We start from the raw sequence: 17,826 nt of genomic DNA, 5'->3' as shown, positions 1-17,826 counted from the left end.
GTTTTTTGTGCTGAAAACAGCTGACCCCAGAGAGTATTTCAAATCCACATGAACGAAGAAAGAGAACTGGTAAAGGTAATTAGGTAATGACAAAAGATACTGTAAATACATATTTTGCCTCCTTCCTTCTCCTTAGGCGATTTTAAAAGTAACCGGATACAAAAATTAGCAGGGCATGGTGGCAAGCACCTGTAGTCCCAGCTACTCAGGAGGCTGAGGTGGGAGGATCAATTGAGCCCGGGGGTCAAGGCCGCTGTGAGCCATGATCACTCCATGTACCCAGCCTGCTCAACACAGTGAGAACTTGTCTCAAACAAACAAAAAAAAAGTAAAATGCTACATTGCAAAATATGTATTAAATGCAAAAGAAAGCAGTAATAGAGAAATAGAGAAACAAAAAGAATATGAGACACACAGAAAGCAAAAAGCAAAATGGCCAACATAAATTCAACTATATCAGTGACAAAATTAAATGTAAATGGATTAAACAATGTAAATGGATTAAACAACCCAATCAAAAGGCAGAGATTGTTAGATTAATTTTAAAAATAGGGGCTTGGCACGGTGTCATACCTGTAATCCCAGAACTTTGGGAGGCCGAGGAGGGTGGATCATGAGGTCAAGAGATCAAGACCATCCTGACTAACATGGTGAAACCCGTCTCTACTAAAAATACAAAACTTAGCTGAGCATGGTGGCGGGTGCCTGTAGTCCCAGCTACTCGGGAGGCTGAGGCAGGAGAATCACTTGAACCCAGGAGGCAGAGGCTGCAGTGGGCCGAGATCACACCACTGCACTACAGCCTGGTGACAGAGCAAGACTCCATCTCAAAAATATATATATATATATATGATCCCACTCAGGATATGTTGTCTACAGGAGATACACTTTAAATGCAAAGACACTAAGTAGATTGAAAGTAAAAGAATAAAAAAATATGTGTCAGGCAAACAGCAAACTATAGAAAAGTGAAGTAGCTATACTAATACACAAAATAGGTCTTAAAATTAAGTGTTATGAGAGATAAGAGGGGCATTTTATACTGATAAATGGGTGAATCAATCAGGAAGATAAAACAGGTATAAACATATATGCACCTAGCAACAGAGACCCAAAATACATAAAGCAAAAACTGACAGAAAAGATTGAAGAAATAGGCAATTCAATAACAATTGTTGAGGATATCATTATCTCATTTTCGATAATATATAGAGCAACCAGGCAGAAGATCAAGAAATAGAAGACCTGAACAACACGGTAAGTTAACTACACCTAAAAGACATTTATAGAACACTCCATCTAACAACAACAGAGTGACATTATTCTCAAGTGCACATGTAATATTCTCCAGAACAGTCTACATGCTAGGCATACAACAAACCTCAATAAATTTAAAAGAACAGAAATAATTCTCCAACCACAATAGAATGAAATTCAAAATGTATAACAGGAAAAATAGGGAGAAATTCACAAATATGTGCAAATTAAACACCACACTCCTAAAAACCAATAAACCAAAGAAAAAATCAAAACGGAAATCAGAAAATACTCTGAGATGAATGAAAATGAAGACACAACATAGCAGAAACTAATGGGACACAGCTAAAGCAGAACATAGCAGGAAATCTGGAAGATAAATGAACAAACTGTGGTACATCCAGACAATGGAATTTGGCACTAAAAATAAATGAGCTATCTAAGCTATGAAAAGACATAAAGGGAGCTAAATACATATTACTAAGTAGAAGAAGGCAACATGAAAAGGATACATACTATATAATTTCAACTACATGACATCCTGGAAAAGGCAAAACTATGGAGACAGATGTAGTAAAATTAGTGCTGTAAAGGCTCAATCATATGATATATATACAGGTTTTTTGTTTGTTTTTGTTTTTGTTTTTGAGACAGAGTCTTGCTCTGTTGCCAGGCTGGGAACTGCACTCAACATGGCTTTAATTATTTAAAATAGAAATTTCCAATTTAAAAAATTCCGAAATACTAACCTGATTTTAAAATATGTACAGTAACTACTGAAAAAGTACCTACAGTTATAACCTTCTTATAAAAACACTAAAAAGTTTCCAAATGAATAATTTTTTAAATCACATATACATTAAAGTGCATTACCAACTGAAGTGTCTCTTACCCATTCTCCTTCATATCCAAGTCATCAAACATCTGAATGAGAGAGATAGCAACTTCATATATATCCTTAGTTATCACCGGTTCCTCCAGGAGATGAGGAGAGAGCTAAAAATAGTGAAAGAAAAAAGTCACAATACCAAAACAGGATTACAGAAGAAAACTGGGGTTGGATGGGAGTGGCTCTCATTGTTAGTACAACACTGTAACAAACTCTCTAAATAAAAGTTCTTGGTTTTTATTAGCAGCAATGTCTGAACACGTGCTGTGTGCCAAGCACTGCTCAGGACAGCGGACACATAAAGTACCATACTCATCAATTTCCTCGCCCAGTCACCAGAGCAAGAATGGCTCAGAGAGCCCAGACATGCACAGGCAGTGTGTTCAGCAGGATGTCTATTTTGAAGACATCAATTAAGTTACACCAAAGGTCTATGGAACCCAGGAGGAGTTCCTGATCTCAAAGCCAGTGCCCTTCCCCTCTTTCAAAACCCTACCTCAAAGAGCACTAAGATTTCCCTAAGATTTCATGTGTGAAAAGTTACCTTGTATATCAAAAGTACCAGAAAACTGTAACATCACATCCATATCTACCAATGTGTGGTGATAACATTATCACATGATGAGGTATCCGTCTACCAAGGTTTAGGGATTCCTCGACTATTTTGTCCATTAAAGCAAAGACACCAAGACCAGATAATGTAAACTTGCTCCTCAGGCACTGTTACCAAACACTGGGCACCAACCACAAGCGGCAAACTCCCCAAGTCAGGCTGTGCATTGGTCCATCTTCACGCTGCTGATAAAGACATACCCAAGACTGGGTAGTTTACAAAAGAAAGAGGTTTACTGGACTTACAGTTCGACATGGCTGGGGAAGCCTCACAATCATGGCAGAAGGCAAGGAGGAGCAAGTCACATCTTACATGGATGGCAGCAGGCAAAGAGAGAGAGAGCTTGTGCAAGGAAATTCTCCCTTACAGAACCATCAGATTTCATGAGACTTACTATCGTAAGAACAGCACAGGAAGGACCTGCCCCCATGATTCAATTACCTCCCACTGGGTCCCTCCCACAACAGATGAGAATTCAAAATGAGATTCGGGTGGGGACACAGCTAAACCATATCATTCTGCCTCTGGCCCCTCCCAAATCTCATGTCCTCACATTTCAAAACACAATCACGCCTTCCCAGCAGTACCCCCAAAGTCTTTACTCATTTCGGCATTAACTCAAAAGTCCACAGTGCCAAGTCGCAAAGCAAGTTAGTTACTTCCTAGATACAATGGGGGTACAGGCATTGGGTAAACACAGCCTTCCAAATGTGAGAAATTGGCCAAAATAAAGGGGCCACAGGTCCCAAGCAAGTCCAAAATCCAGCGGGTTAGTCAAATCTTAAAGCTCCAAAATGATCTTCTTTGACTCTATGTCTTACATCCAGGTCACGCTGATGCAAGAGGTGAGTTCCCATGGTCTTGCGCAGCTCCACCCCTGTGGCTTTGCAGGATACAACCTCCCTCTTGGCTGCTTTCATGGGCTGGCACTGAGTGTCTGTGGCTTTTCCAGGTGCATGGTACAAGCTGTCGGTGGATCTATCATTCCGGGGTCTGGAAGACAATGGTCCTCTTCTCACAGCTCCATTAGGTGGTGCCCCAGTTGGGGCTCTGCATGGAGGCTTGAACCCCACATTTCCCTTCTGCACTGCTCTAGCAGAGGTTCTCCATGACAGCCCCGCCCCTGCCGCAAACTTCTACCCTGACATCCAGGCATTACCACACATCTTCTGAAATTTAGGCAGAGGTTCCCAAACCCCAATTCTTGACTTCTGTGCACCTGCAGCCTCAACATGTGGGAGCTGCCAAGGCTTGAGGCTTGTACCCTCTGAAGCCATGGCATGAGCTCTTTGTTGGCCTCTTTCAGCCACAGCTGGAGCGGCTGGGAGACAGGGCACCAAGTCCCTAGGCTGCACACAGCAGAGGGGCCCTAAGCCCGACCCACGAAACCACTTTTTCCTCGTAGGCCTCCAGGCCTATGATGGGAGGGGCTGCGGGTAGACCTCTGACATGCCCTGGAGATATCTTCCCCATTGTCTTGGGGATTAACATTTGGCTCCTCATTACTTATGTATATTTATGCAGCTGACTTGAACTTCTCAGAAAATGGGATTTTCTTTTCTATCGCATTGCCAGGCTGCAAATTTTCCAAACTTTTATACTCTGTTCTGTTTCCCTTTTAAAACTGAATGCCTTTAACAGAACCCAAGATACCTCTTGAATGCTTTGCTGCTTAGACATTTCTTCCATCAGATACCCTAAATCATCTCGTTCAAGTTCAAACTTCCACAAATCTTTAGGGCAGGGCAAAAAAGGCATCAGTCTCTTTGCTAAAACATAACAAGAGTCACCTATACTCCAGTTTCCAACAAGTTCTTCATCTCCATCTGAAACCACCTCAGCCTGGATTTCATTCTCCATATCACTATCAGCATTTTGTTCAAAGCCATTCAACAAATCTCTAGGAAGTTCCAAACTTTCCCACATTTTCCTGTCTCCTTCTAGTCCCTCCAAACTGTTCCATCATCTGCCTTTTTACTGAGTAACAAGTTGCTTCCACATTTTGGGTATCTTTTCAGCAGTGCCCCACTCTACTGCTACCAATTTACTATGGGTGTGACTGTCCAGCTTTCCCGGAGCTGAGGCCACAACTACACAAGCATCTTTCTACAGTATCCAGCACAACAGATGTCTCTGAATTTCTGAAAAGTCTATTTTATAGTAATCTTGGGTTTTTTCACCCACAGTAAGAAGCTTTTTTAATTAATAATTTTACTTGTTAAATACTATGTGCAAAACATTGCATTTGATTTTGATGAGGACAAATCAGAAGAAGTCTTCAGGTGATCAGAGAGGCCAATCACAGAGGCAAACTTTTTTTCCAATTTTTACTTACAGTAAATTAAGTCAGCTAGTTTCCAAATAATTTATAAAAGTTGACTTTTACACTGGGCACGGTGGCTCATACCTGTAATCCTACCACTTTGGGAGGCAGAGCCAGGTGGATCATTTGAGGTCAGGAGTTCAAGACCAGCCTGGCCAACATGGTAAAACCCCATGTCTACTAAAAATACAAAAGTTAGCCAGGTGTGGTGACACACACCTGTGATCCCAGCTACTCGGGAGGCTAAGGCAGGAGAATCACTCGATCCTGGGAGGCAGAGGTTACAATCAGCTGAGATCGTGCCACTACACTCAAGCCTGGGCAACAGAGTGAAACCCTGTCTCAAAAAAATAAAATAAAAGTTGACTTTTATTAATAATTTTGAAAAAGCATGTTTAATAAATCTATTCCTAATATTTAACCCTTTTTTGAGGCAGAGTCTTGCTGTGTTGCCCAGGCTGGAGTGCAGTGGCATGATCTCGGCTCACTGCAACCTCCGCCTCCCAGGTTCAAGCAATTCTCCTGCCTCAGCCTCCTGAGTAGCTGGGATTACAAATACCCACCACTATGCCTGGCTAATTTTTGCATTTGTAGTAGAGACAGCCTTGTTGCCCAGGCTGGTCTCAAACTTCTGACCTCAAGTGATCCTCCCACCTCAGTCTCCCAAAGTGCTGGGATTACAGGCAGGAGCCACTGTGCCCAGCCATAATATTTAACTTTTATCTTAGTTTTCTACTTTATCCAAATAATAATATTTGTCACAACACAACTACACAAAAAAGAAATAGGAAAAAAAAAAGCATACTTTTCACAAACACCAACAGTGGCATCCAAACTCATCTAGAAGTTTTTTCCTACAAACAAGCCATGTAAAAGGCATGGCACTGACTCTCAAGTTATTTCACTCAGTTCCAAGCCAGCGAATATTTTTTGAGCACACTGATAAGATACCAAACACAGCCTGCTTTTCTCTAAGCCAGGCCTGAGACAACAATGAGGCACACCGGTTGCTGGCCCACTGACCCACTTGCTGAATCGTCCCCTCCTGTGTGCTGCGATAGGGATGAAACATGAGAGACAGTGCCTCTGCTTTCCTACACTGCACAGCAGTAAGTCAAGGCACACTATGTCAGGGGAGATGCTCTGACAAAAAGCGAGGCAGGGGACAGGGATAGGCACATGGTGGGGGCACCATGATAATTCATACAGATGGAGTCAAGGAGGGGCTCTGCCATTCCTCTCACAGAAGTGCTCAGCCAGTGTGACTCTGTCCACACAGCAAGGCACAGCGACAGTGTTTCTGTCCCAAGCCGAAGCCTGGGAAGTTGGCACATCCGCCGCACATGCAGCCTATGAGACAGTGGGCGCCGCAAGTAGGGGGGAAATAAATGGTGCCAAGACACTCACATTGGAGGAGGAGGACCTCTTACCCCATGTCAATACAAAATCCATCTTAAGTGGATTCAAGACCTAAAGATGAAAAACAAAGCCATAAACTGGATTATGTAAAGCTGCGCCCTAAGGTGGAGAGGTGAGGGCCAAAAGTGACATGCTGCAGGTCAGGCGCAGTGGCTCATGTCTGTAATCCCAGCACTTTGGGAGGTCGAGGCAAGAGGATCACCTGAGGTCAGGAGCTCAAGACTAGCCTGGCCAACATGGTGAAACCCCGATTCTACTAAAAATACAAAAATTAGCCAGGCATGGTAATGTATGCCTATAATCCCAACTACTCGGAAGGCTGAAGCAGGACAATCACTTGAACCTGGGAGGCAGAGGCTGCAGTGAGCCGAGAGCACACCACTGCTCTCCAGCCTGGGTGACAGAGCAAGGCTCTGTCTCAAAAAAAAAAAAAAAACAAGTGACACACAGCGAGTCCAGGTGGGGCGGGGGACATGCTCTACTACTGGACCTGGGTTGTTGATCATGGATGTTCATTTCGCAGTTTCACTACAGTACACATTTACATTTTATGTAACCCTTTTTCTAAGGGTGTTCTTTCACAATTTTTTTTTTTTTTTTTTTTTTGAAACAGAGTTTTGCTCTTGTTGCCCAGGCTAGAGTGCAATGGCACGATCTTGGCTCACCACAACCTCTGCCACCTGGATTCAAGCGATTCTCCTGCCTCAGCCTCCCAAGTAGCTGGGATTACAGGCATGTGCCACCATGCCCGGCTAATTTTGTATTTTTAGTAGAGAGGGGGTTTCTCCGTGTTGGTCAGGCTGGTCTCAAACACCTGACCTCAGGTGATCCGCCCACCTCGGCCTCCCAAAGTGCTGGGAATACAGGCATGAGCCACTGCACCCGGCCTCCTTCACGATTTTTTCAGAAGCTGAATATAAAGGATGAAAAGGATTCTCCAAAAGACACTGAAAGGAAACAGCCACAGTTGGTAACAGAAAAAAACAGGAGGGCACCACAGAACCTGAAGAGAGGGTCAGTTTCAAGAATCAAAGTGGCCAACAGTGTCAAATATTGCAGAAAGGCCAGGTAAGTTTAGGGCTGAGCTCTCCTAACGACAAGGACATCATTAGGGACCCTGGCAGGTGCAGTCTGAGTGGGAACTGGGGACACCACCCTGCAATAAATGAATTGCCTGTGGGAGCTAGAAAAGTAGAGAATGTGAGAGTCCACAGGCCAGAAAAGGCTGGAGAGCAGCCTGAGACCTAAGGTGGGTGTTGGCAAAGGCGAAAGAGCTTCAGTTATGTTTCAATGTGGACAAGAAAAGGACAGCAGAGGAAGATACATTAATGGTAACAATAGGGAGGGGGAAACAGCAGATCAGATGAGGTTCCTAAGAAGGTAAGAAAGATGAGACATGAAACCCAGGAGGCACAACTGGAGCTCCATGAAGAAAGGGGGCTTCCCCTTGTAACAGCAGACAGTGTGGTAAGGTAACATGGCAAGAGTACAGACAGTAACACATCTGAAATTTTAACCAAGGTCCTCTGACTCTGAAAGCTGTATAATAGGATCTATACAAAATATCATTTTTATAAGCTCAAAATTAATAGACTGCCCCTGACTTACAATGATTCAACTTATATTTTTAGACTTTACAATGATATGAAACCATTCTGCTTTTTACTTTTAGCGCAGTATTCAATAAGTAACATGAGATATTCAACACCTTATTATAAAATAGGCCTTGTATTTAGTGATTTTGCCCAACTATAGGCTAAATAAGTGTTCTGAACTCATTCAAGGTAGGCGAGGAGGATAGGTGTATTAAATGCATTTTCAGCTTAATGATTTCAACTCGCAACGGTTTTATCAGGGCATACCCCCATTACAAGTCAAGGAACATCTGTATATAGCTAAATGTTGCATATTCATTCACTGAAATATTTACTGAGCACCTATCAGGTACCAAAAACAAGATGTTGGATAAATACTGCTAAAGCTGGACATTCTCTATTCTACCGAACATAACCCATCCGTGAGGCAAGGGGGCCCTGGTTGCCTAGAAGCTGGGTTGTCTTGACCACACAGGCCCAGACAGCAAATGGCAAGGCCTGACCCAGCTCCTCAGCGGGTCCACAAGGAAGCATCTAAGTGTTGTGAGCTCTGACACAATGAACATCAATAGGAATTAATTAGACTTCAGCCAGCTGGAAAGAAGACTGGTAAACCATCATCACTCTCACATTTCAAACTAGTCAGAGGCCAGGCATGATGGCTCATGCCTGTAATCCCAGCACTTTGGGAGACCAAGGCAAGAGGATCACTTGAGGACAGGAGTTCAAGATCAGCCTGGGCAACAGAGCAAGACCCCATCTCCACACACACAAAAAAAATTTAGTCAGTCAGTCATGGTGGTATGCATCTGTAGTTATAGCTGCTTGGAAGGCTGAGATGGGAGAATCTCTTGAGCCAAGGAGTTCAAGGTTACAGTGAGCTATGATCACACCACTGCACTCCAGCCTAGGTAACAGAGCAAGACCCAATCTCGAAGAAAAAAAAAAAAAAAGAGTCAGAAAATGCAAAATGTTTAAATGTTGTAAATCTAAGTGCTACCTCCTCCCTACCTTGAATAGAGCCTCACCTGGCTACTTGTTTCTCAAGAGTACAATGTGGAAAGGAGGCAGTAATGCACAATGCAGAAACCTGGCAAACACAGCCTTTCCAGTGATTAAAATCTACGTCATCAGTGCTATAGTTTGTCTCCTCCAAATCTCATGTTGACATTTGATTCCAGTGTTGGAGATGGGGCCTAATAGCAGGTGTGTGGGTCACGGGGGCGGATGCCTCATAGATTAATGCCCTCCCTTGACGGGGAGACTGAGTTCTCATTGTTATTAGTTCCTACCAGAGTTTCCCTGATAGCTGATTGTTACAAAAAGCCTGGCACACCCACCTTCTTCCAATCTCACCATGTGATCTCTGTACACGTCAGCTCCCTGAGCAGAAGCCAGTGCCATGTTTCTTGTACAGCCTGCAGAACTGTGAGCCAAATAAACCTCTTTCTTTTATAAATTACCCAGACTGAGGTATTCCTTCATAACAGTGTTAAATGCTATTCACAATAGCCAAGATATGGAATCAACCTAGGTGTACAACAGATGGAGAAAGAAAATGGAGAATATATACACAACGGAGTATTATCCAGCCATAAAAACTGTGAAATCCTGTCATTTGCAGCAACATGGATGAAACTGGAGGACATTATGTTAAGTGAAATAAGCCAGGAACAGAAAGTTAAACACCACATGTTCTCATGTGGAAGCTAAAAAACAGTTTATTTAATAGAAGTAAAGAGTAGAGCAGAAGATACTAGAGGCTGGGAAGGGCAGGGGAAAGGAGGCAATAGGGACATTTGTTAAAGGATACAAAAGGAGGTAGATAGGAGGAGGAAGCTCCAGTGTTCTATAGATAACAATAATACGTAGTTTCAAATAGCTATAGGAGGCTACTGAATGTTCCCAACACACACACACACACACACACACACACACACACACACACACACACACACAAATGTTTGATACAATAGACATGCTAGTTACAGAGCTCATCACCATGCATTGTATGTATCACATCACTATGTACCCCATGAATTATTAGCTGACAATTTAAATTTTTTTAATTAAAAAAACATTAAACAGACTTAAGACAACAGACTTAAAGACAACAAAATCATGTTGATAGTGTATACCCTTGATATGTGACAAAAATGGCACCTCAGCCTGTGGTCTTCCTCCCTAAAACCAATAACCTCAGTCTAACCATGAGAAAAACATCAGTCGAATTCCAGTATAAGGGTGTCCTACAGAATACCTGACCAGTACTCTTCAAAATCGTCAAAGTCATAAAAAACGAGGAAAGTCTGAGAAACTACCACAGCCAAGGGGAGCCTAAGGAAACATGGCGACCAAATCTAACATAGCATCCTGGATGGGATCACGGAACGAAGGACATTATGGAAAAACCAGTCAAACCAAATAAAGTGAAGTTTAGTTAGTAGGTTTTTTAAAGAGTTACTAAGTAAATTTTAACTACAGAATCTAGGTAATGGGCATACAGGTGTTCACTATAAAATTCTTTCAACTTTTCTGTTTTTTTTGAAATACCATCATTTAAAAAGTTGGAAAAATAAAGTGCTACATTTACTGGCCATCACTGGCCTGCCTTTGACATAATTAGATCTGACAAAATATGTCTTCTTATGGTAAATGAAGCCTATCAGCCATCTCATTGTAGTAAAGACTAGTGTTTAACATCACAGACGTTTTTAACAAAAGTTAAACTCCTATACAAAGCATTTGACAGTGTCCATCAAAATTTCAAACATATATAACCTTTGACCTAGCAATTCCACTTTCAAAAATTAATATTCTAGAAAGGTATACACAGGGGGTCTTGACAGAAAGGCGCTTTACTCCCCAGGGGACATGTGGCAATGTCTAGAAACATTTTTGGTTGTCTTAAGTGGAAGGCGGAGAAGGATGGTATTTGCATCCACTGGGTGGAGGCAGGGAAGCTACAAAACATCCTACAATGAAGAGGACTTTCCCCACCACAAATAATTATCTGGCCCAAAACGTCAATAGTGCAGAGGCTGAGAAGCCCTGGCCTACAAGATACACTTTCATATGTGTGACATGATATGTGTGCAAGGTTACTCACTGGAGCACTATTTGTAATGAGACCAGAAACATCAGATATTAGTTAATAAAGAATGGTGTATATATAATACACATGAATGAATGTCACGTAGCTCTTAAACAAGGAAGAAAAAACAATATAGTGATATGAAAATATTTGAGGCCGGGCGCGGTGGCTCACGCCTGTAATCCCAGCACTTTGGGAGGCCAAGGTGGGTGGACCATGAGATTAGGAGATCAAGATCATCCTGGCTAACACGGTGAAACCCCATCTCTACTAAAAATACAAAAAAAAAAATTAGCCGGGCGTGGTGGCTGGTGCCTGTGTCCCAGCTAATCAGAAGGCTGAGGCAGGAGAATGGTGTGAACCCGGGAGGCAGACCTTGCAGTGAGCCGAGATTGTGCCACTGCACTCCAGCCTGGGTGACAGAGTGAGACTCCATCTCAAAAAAAAAAAAAAAGAAAATATTTGAAAATTTAAGTGAAAAAAGTAACATAAGCATAGAATGCTGCCGTTTCAGGAGAAAAGAGAAACACATTCGTATTTGCTCGTACAGGCATAAAAAATTGTAAAAGGATTCTTAAGAAATTGGTAACAATGGTTTCCTCTTCATGTTAGTATTGCTGGACAGAGAGAGGAAAACAGTAGGAAGGGAATATGTCGAAATACACCTGACTTTTGAGCCCTCTAAATGTATTACCCATATGAAAATAGTTTTAAATCACATGCAACCTTTCTTAAGAATATATTATCAAGTATTTACCATTACAATACAATCCTCCTTCAGGTTTAGATAAATACAACTTATATTAGAAAATGTAAGTTTAATAAAAATAAAATTGTATTTATAATGAAATTAATTCCCACACCAAATGAATCTATAATTTTACAGCTGATCATAACCTGACATTTTATTTTTCAACCTCAGTAGGTATAAAACCAGGACCAATAATTTTGCCAGGGATATGCAATGTATTTATTATGTTCACAATTTATGAAAATAAATCCAGTTCCCAGAAAATAAAGGGCAGTACTCCTGCACAGGCTCTCTTGCCTACTACCATGTAAGACATGGCTTTGCTCCTCCTTTGCCTTCCACCATGATTGTGAGGCCTCCCCAACCATGTGGAACTGTGAGTTCATTAAACCCCTTTTTCTTTATAAATTACCCAGGTATGTCTTTATTAGCAGTATGAAAATGGACTAATACAGTCAACACTCTTTCATGATGAAACTCTAGACAAATTAGGTATAGAAGGAACATACGTCAACACAATAAAGTCCACACATGACAAACCCACAGCTAATGTCATACTAAGAGCTGGAACAAGACAAGAATGTCCACTCTCACCACTCTTTCCAACACAGTACTGGAAGTCCTAGTCAGAGAAATAAGACAACAGAAACAAATAAATGGCGTCCAAATTAGAACGGAGGAAGTCAAGTTGTCTCTCTGCATACAATATAGTCTTATACATAGAACAACCTGGCCAGGTGCAGTGGCTCATGCCTGTAATCCCAGCACTTCGGGAAGCCAAGGCGGGCAGATCACATGAGCCCAGGAGTTCGAAACCAGCTGGGGCAACGGAGTGAGATCCTGTCTCTACAAAACATACAAAAATTAGCCAGGAGCGGTGACACATGCCTATAGTCCCAGCTACTCAAGGAGCTGAAGTGGGAGGACTGCTTGAGCCTGGGAGACAGATGTTGCAGTGAGCTGAGATCATGCCACTGCACTCCAGCTTGGGCAACAGAGTAAGACCCTGTCCCAACGAGAAAAAAAAAAAGAGAGAGAGAGAGAGAGAAATCTGAAGACACCACCCAAAAACTGATCAATTCAGTTAAGTTGCAAGATCAACATTAAGAATCAGTAGCATTTCTTTTTCTTCTTTTTTTTTTTTTTTGAGATGGAGTCTTGCTCTGTCACCCAGGCTGGAGTGCAGTGGCACCATCTCCGCTCACTGCAAACTCCGTCCCCCGGGTTCACGCCATTCTCCTGCGTCAGCCTCTGAGTAGCTGGGACTATAGGCGCCCGCCACCATGCCCAGCTAATTTACAGGGTTTCACAGTGTTCGCCAGGATGGTCTCGATCTCCTGACCTCGTGATCTGCCTGCCTCAGCCTCCCAAAGTGCTGGGTTTACAGGCGTGGGTCACCGCGCCCAGCCTAGAATCACTAGCATTTCTACACACCAACAACAAACTATCTGAAAAATAAATCAAGAAAGTAATCCTATTTACAATAGCTGTGAAAAATAGTACCTAGGAATAAATTTAACCAACAATGTAAAGAATCTCTATAATGAAAACTACAAAATACTGATTAAAGCAATTGAAGATGACACAAACAAACTGAAAAGACATCCCATGTTCATGAATCGGAAGAATAGATGACTGACTGACTGATTCACTAATTAAGGTCTTGTTCTGTTGCTCAGGCTGGAATGCAGTGGCACAATCATGCCTCACTGCAACCTTGAATTCCCAGGCTCAAGGGATCCTTCTGCCTTAGCCTTCCAAGTAGTTGAGACTGCAGGAATATGCCACCGTGCCTAGCTATTATAATGTTTTTAATTTTTGTAGAGACAGCATCTCACTATGATGCCCAGGCCAGTCTCAAACTCCTGGGCTCAAGTGATCAGCCCACCTTGGCCTCCCAAAGTGCTGAGATTACAAGTGTGAGCCACTGTGCCTGGCCATGAATTGGAAGAATTTATACTATTAAAATGACTATACTACCCAAAGCGATGTAAGATTCATACAATTCCAATCAAAATACCAATGACATTCTTCACAGAAATGAAAAAAAAAATCCTAAAATTCATATGGAACCACAAAAGATCTCACAAGCCAAAGCAATCCTGAGCAAAGAGAACAAAGCAGGAGGCATCACATTACCTGACTTCAAAATACACCACAACGTAACCAAAACAGCATGATATTGGCATAAAAACAGACACACAGATAATCAATGGAGCAGAATAAAGAACCCAGAAACAAAATCACATATTAATAGCCAACTGATTTTTAAGAAAGGCATCAAGAACATTCACTGAGGAAAGAACAGTCTCTTCAATAAATGGTGCTGGGAACACTGGATATCCAGATGCAGAAAAATAAAACTAAACCCCTATCTCTCAACATACACAAAAATCAACTCAAAATGGATTTAAGACTTAAACTAAATCCTGAAACTATGAAGCTACCAGAAGAAAACATACGGAAAATGTTTCAGGACATCTGTACAAAGATTTTATGGCTAAGACCTCAAAAGCACAGACAGCAAAAGTAGACAAATGAGATTATATCAAACTACCAAGCTTCTGCACAGCAAAAACAAAAAAAAACAAACAAACAAGAAGCAATCAACTGAGTGAAGAGACAATCTGCAAAATGGGGGGAAACATTTGCAAACTATTCATTTGACAAGGGACTAATACCCAGAATATACAAGGAGCTCAACAGCAAAAACAATCCAATTTTTTTTTTTTTTTTTTTTTTTGAGATGGAGTGCAGTGGCACAATCTTGACTCACTGCAAGCTCTGCCTCTCGGGTTCACGCCATTCTCCTGCCTCAGACTCCCAACTAGCTGGGACCATAGGCGCCTGCCACCACGCCCGGCTAATTTTTTTGTATTTTTTAGTAGAGACGCGGTTTCACCGTGTTAGCCAGGATGGTCTCGATCTCCTGACCGCGTGATCCACCCACCTCAGCCTCCCAAAGTGCTGGGATTACAGGTGTGAGCCACTGTGCCCGGCCCAAACAATCCAATTTTTTTAATGGGCAAATAATTTATCTGAAAAGACATTTCTAAACAGAAGACATACTACTGGCTAATACATGAAAAAATGCTCAGTATCACTAATTGTCATGGAAATGCAAATCCAAACCATACTGAGATATTATCTCACATGTGCCAGAATAGCTATTATCAAAAGACAAAGGCTGGGTGCAGTGGTTCACACGTGTAATCCCAGCACTTTGGGAGGCTGAGGCAGGAGGACTGCTTGAGCTCAGGACTTCAAGGTTTCAGTGAGCTATGTTGGTGCCACTGTACTCCAGCCTGGGTGACACAGCAAAACCCTATCTCTAAAATAAATAAGTAAAAATAAAAGACAAAATACGACAAATGCTGACAAAAATGCAAAGAAAGGGGAACTCTTGTATACTGTGGGTAGGAATGTAAATTCGTATAGCCTTTATGGAAAACAGTATGGAGGATCCTCAAAAAACTAAAAACAGAACGACCATATGGCCCAGCCATCCGACTACTGGGTATATATCCAAAGGAAAGAAAAACAATATGCTGAAGAGACAGCTCCACTCTCACGTTTACTGCAGCATCAACCTAGGTGTACATCAAGAAATGAACGGATAAAGAAAATTTAGTATATATACACAATTAAATAAAGCCATGAAAAAAGAATGAAATCCTACCATTCTGGGCAACATGGCTGAGTGAAGTTGGTGAAATAATTCAGGCACAGAAAGATAAATACCATACATTCTCATTCAAATGTGGATGCTACAGAAGTAGAGAGTAGAAAAGAAGTTACTAGAGACTGGGAAGGGGAGGAAATAGGAAGAGGTTGGTTAATGGACACAAAATTATAGCTAGATAAGAAACAACTTCTAGCGTCCTTTTTAAAAAGAGATGAGGGTCCCACTGTGACTGGAACTACAGACGCCCACCACTACGCCCAGTTTTCGTGTTCTAGAGCACCGTGGGGTGACTACAGTTGACAACAACTTATCGTTTATTTTCAAATAGCTAGAAGAGAGGATTTTAAATGTTCCCACCACAAAGATAAATGTTAATGATAATTAACAATGATAAATGTTGGAGATGATGGATTTGCTAATTACCTTGATTTGATCATGACACATTATACCTATGTATCAAAATACCACACTATACCCCATAAATATGTACATGTAGTATGCATCAATTTTAAAATAATCATGTTTTCGCAGGGCCTTACAATCATAAGTGATGAATGCAGGTTTGATCAAATACAAAAGTATGCTCACTATTGGGAGGCGGAGGCGGGCGGATCACAAGGTCAGGAGATCAAGACCATCCTGGCTAACACGGTGAAACCCCGTCTCTACCAAAAATACCACCAAAAAAAAAAAGTACACTCACTATAAAAGAAACAATGCATTCCAACATACCTTGCTATGATGAATGTGCCCCAAATCATTAAGATAATACTCTTCAACTGAATGGGGCTTGCCTTCCACTTCAAAAATATATGCAGGATTCATCTTGTTTTGAACAGGAACGGCAAAGTAGTCTGCAAACTCTTTACAGTTGATGGTAGCCGACATCAGGACTACCTACAGAGTAAGAGAAAACATTAAAATAAAACAGTGAGAATAATAACCAAATTAAATACTTCTAAAATTACAGGCTTTTCTTCTGCTTCATTCCTTATTTAACAACTTTTGAGACTTTAAAGAGACCACCTTGATTTAATCGCTAGTGTAATTATTGTAGTTTAATCAGAGATACCAACTTTTACCATTTCTCTTCAAGTACCTTATCAAGTGATAAATTTTATCTCCAATAAGGGTAAATTAAAATCATTTATCTGAAAGAAAACTTCACATCAGGAGACTAATTTTAAAAAAGAATATGGCCCAAGCAAATAAAGACACTGTGGCTCACACCTATAATCCCAGCACTTTGGAGGCTGAGGTGGGAGGACACTTGAGCCCAGGAGTACAAGACCAGCCTGAGCAACAACAGGAGACCACTGCCTCTACAAAAAAAAATAGTAATAATAAATTAAAAATAAATTTAAAAAAAAAAGTAAGGCCAGGTGCCATGGCTCATGCCTATAATCTTGGACCAAGAGTTTAAAACCAGCCTGGGCAACATAGTAAGACTCCATCACTACAAAAACTTTAAAAACAGCTGGGCATGATGGTGCCCTCTTGTAGTCCCAGCTACTCAAGAGACTGAAGTGGGAGGATCACTGGAGCCAAGGAGGTCGGGGCTGCGGTGATCTATGATCACACCACTGCACTCTAGCCTGGGCAACAGAGCAAGATCCTGTTTTTAAAACAAAATTTAAAAATAAATTAAAAAGAATAAGTTACTCTATGATGTGTTCCAGAGAAATGACAGAGTAAACCAGCAAAGAAGACAGGGGATCTAGAAAACTCTAGCTCCAACTCAAGAAACTGGAGAAGTCCCAGGACAACAATGGTGCAGTAGCAGAGGAACAACCCCAGACTGGGGCAAGATGACTGACTGCAGCTTTCAGTTTTGTCAAAAAGCAAATATGAAATGATATCCTTAATAAACTCAGCCATGAATGACAGGGGCAGTGCATACAGCACAAGATGTGCCTGGAGAAGGTGGCTGATTACGGAGGATCTCCCAGCTCAGCAGTCTCCACAATGCTATGTGGCGAGTGGGCACAGCAGTCCGGCTGGCTGCTCACCACCTACTGTACATCTCAAGTAGAGTTATCGAAATGGAAATCCTAGCCAAAAAGTAAATTTTTTTTATTTTTTGAGACAAGTTCTGGCTCTATCGCCCAGGCTGGAGTGCAGTGGCATGATGTCAGCTCACTGCAACCTCAGCCTCCTGGGCTTCAGTGATCCTCTCACCTCAGCCGCCCAGGTAGCTAGG

General features: G+C 41.7%; 1 protein-coding gene across 2 annotated transcripts in view; it reads right to left on the bottom strand.

Annotated features, from left to right (window-relative positions):
• TDRD9 (tudor domain containing 9) overlaps nt 1-17,826 on the bottom strand; it is a 126,672-nt gene that overhangs the window by 64,993 nt on the left and 43,853 nt on the right. For both annotated transcript variants that reach the window (XM_028851927.2, XM_077941899.1), the window contains exons 7-8: nt 16,359-16,523; nt 2,150-2,253 (exon numbers count right to left, since the gene is read on the bottom strand). In XM_028851927.2, the coding sequence (XP_028707760.2) occupies nt 2,150-2,253; nt 16,359-16,523 (269 nt within the window). The remainder of the gene's footprint in view (nt 1-2,149; nt 2,254-16,358; nt 16,524-17,826) is intronic.

Source organism: Macaca mulatta, chromosome 7 (genome assembly GCF_049350105.2).
Source record: "Macaca mulatta isolate MMU2019108-1 chromosome 7, T2T-MMU8v2.0, whole genome shotgun sequence".
In the NCBI taxonomy this organism is placed as follows: domain Eukaryota; kingdom Metazoa; phylum Chordata; class Mammalia; order Primates; family Cercopithecidae; genus Macaca; species Macaca mulatta.
Note: the sequence above shows the minus strand (reverse complement) of the source record. Positions and strands in the feature narration are given on the sequence as shown.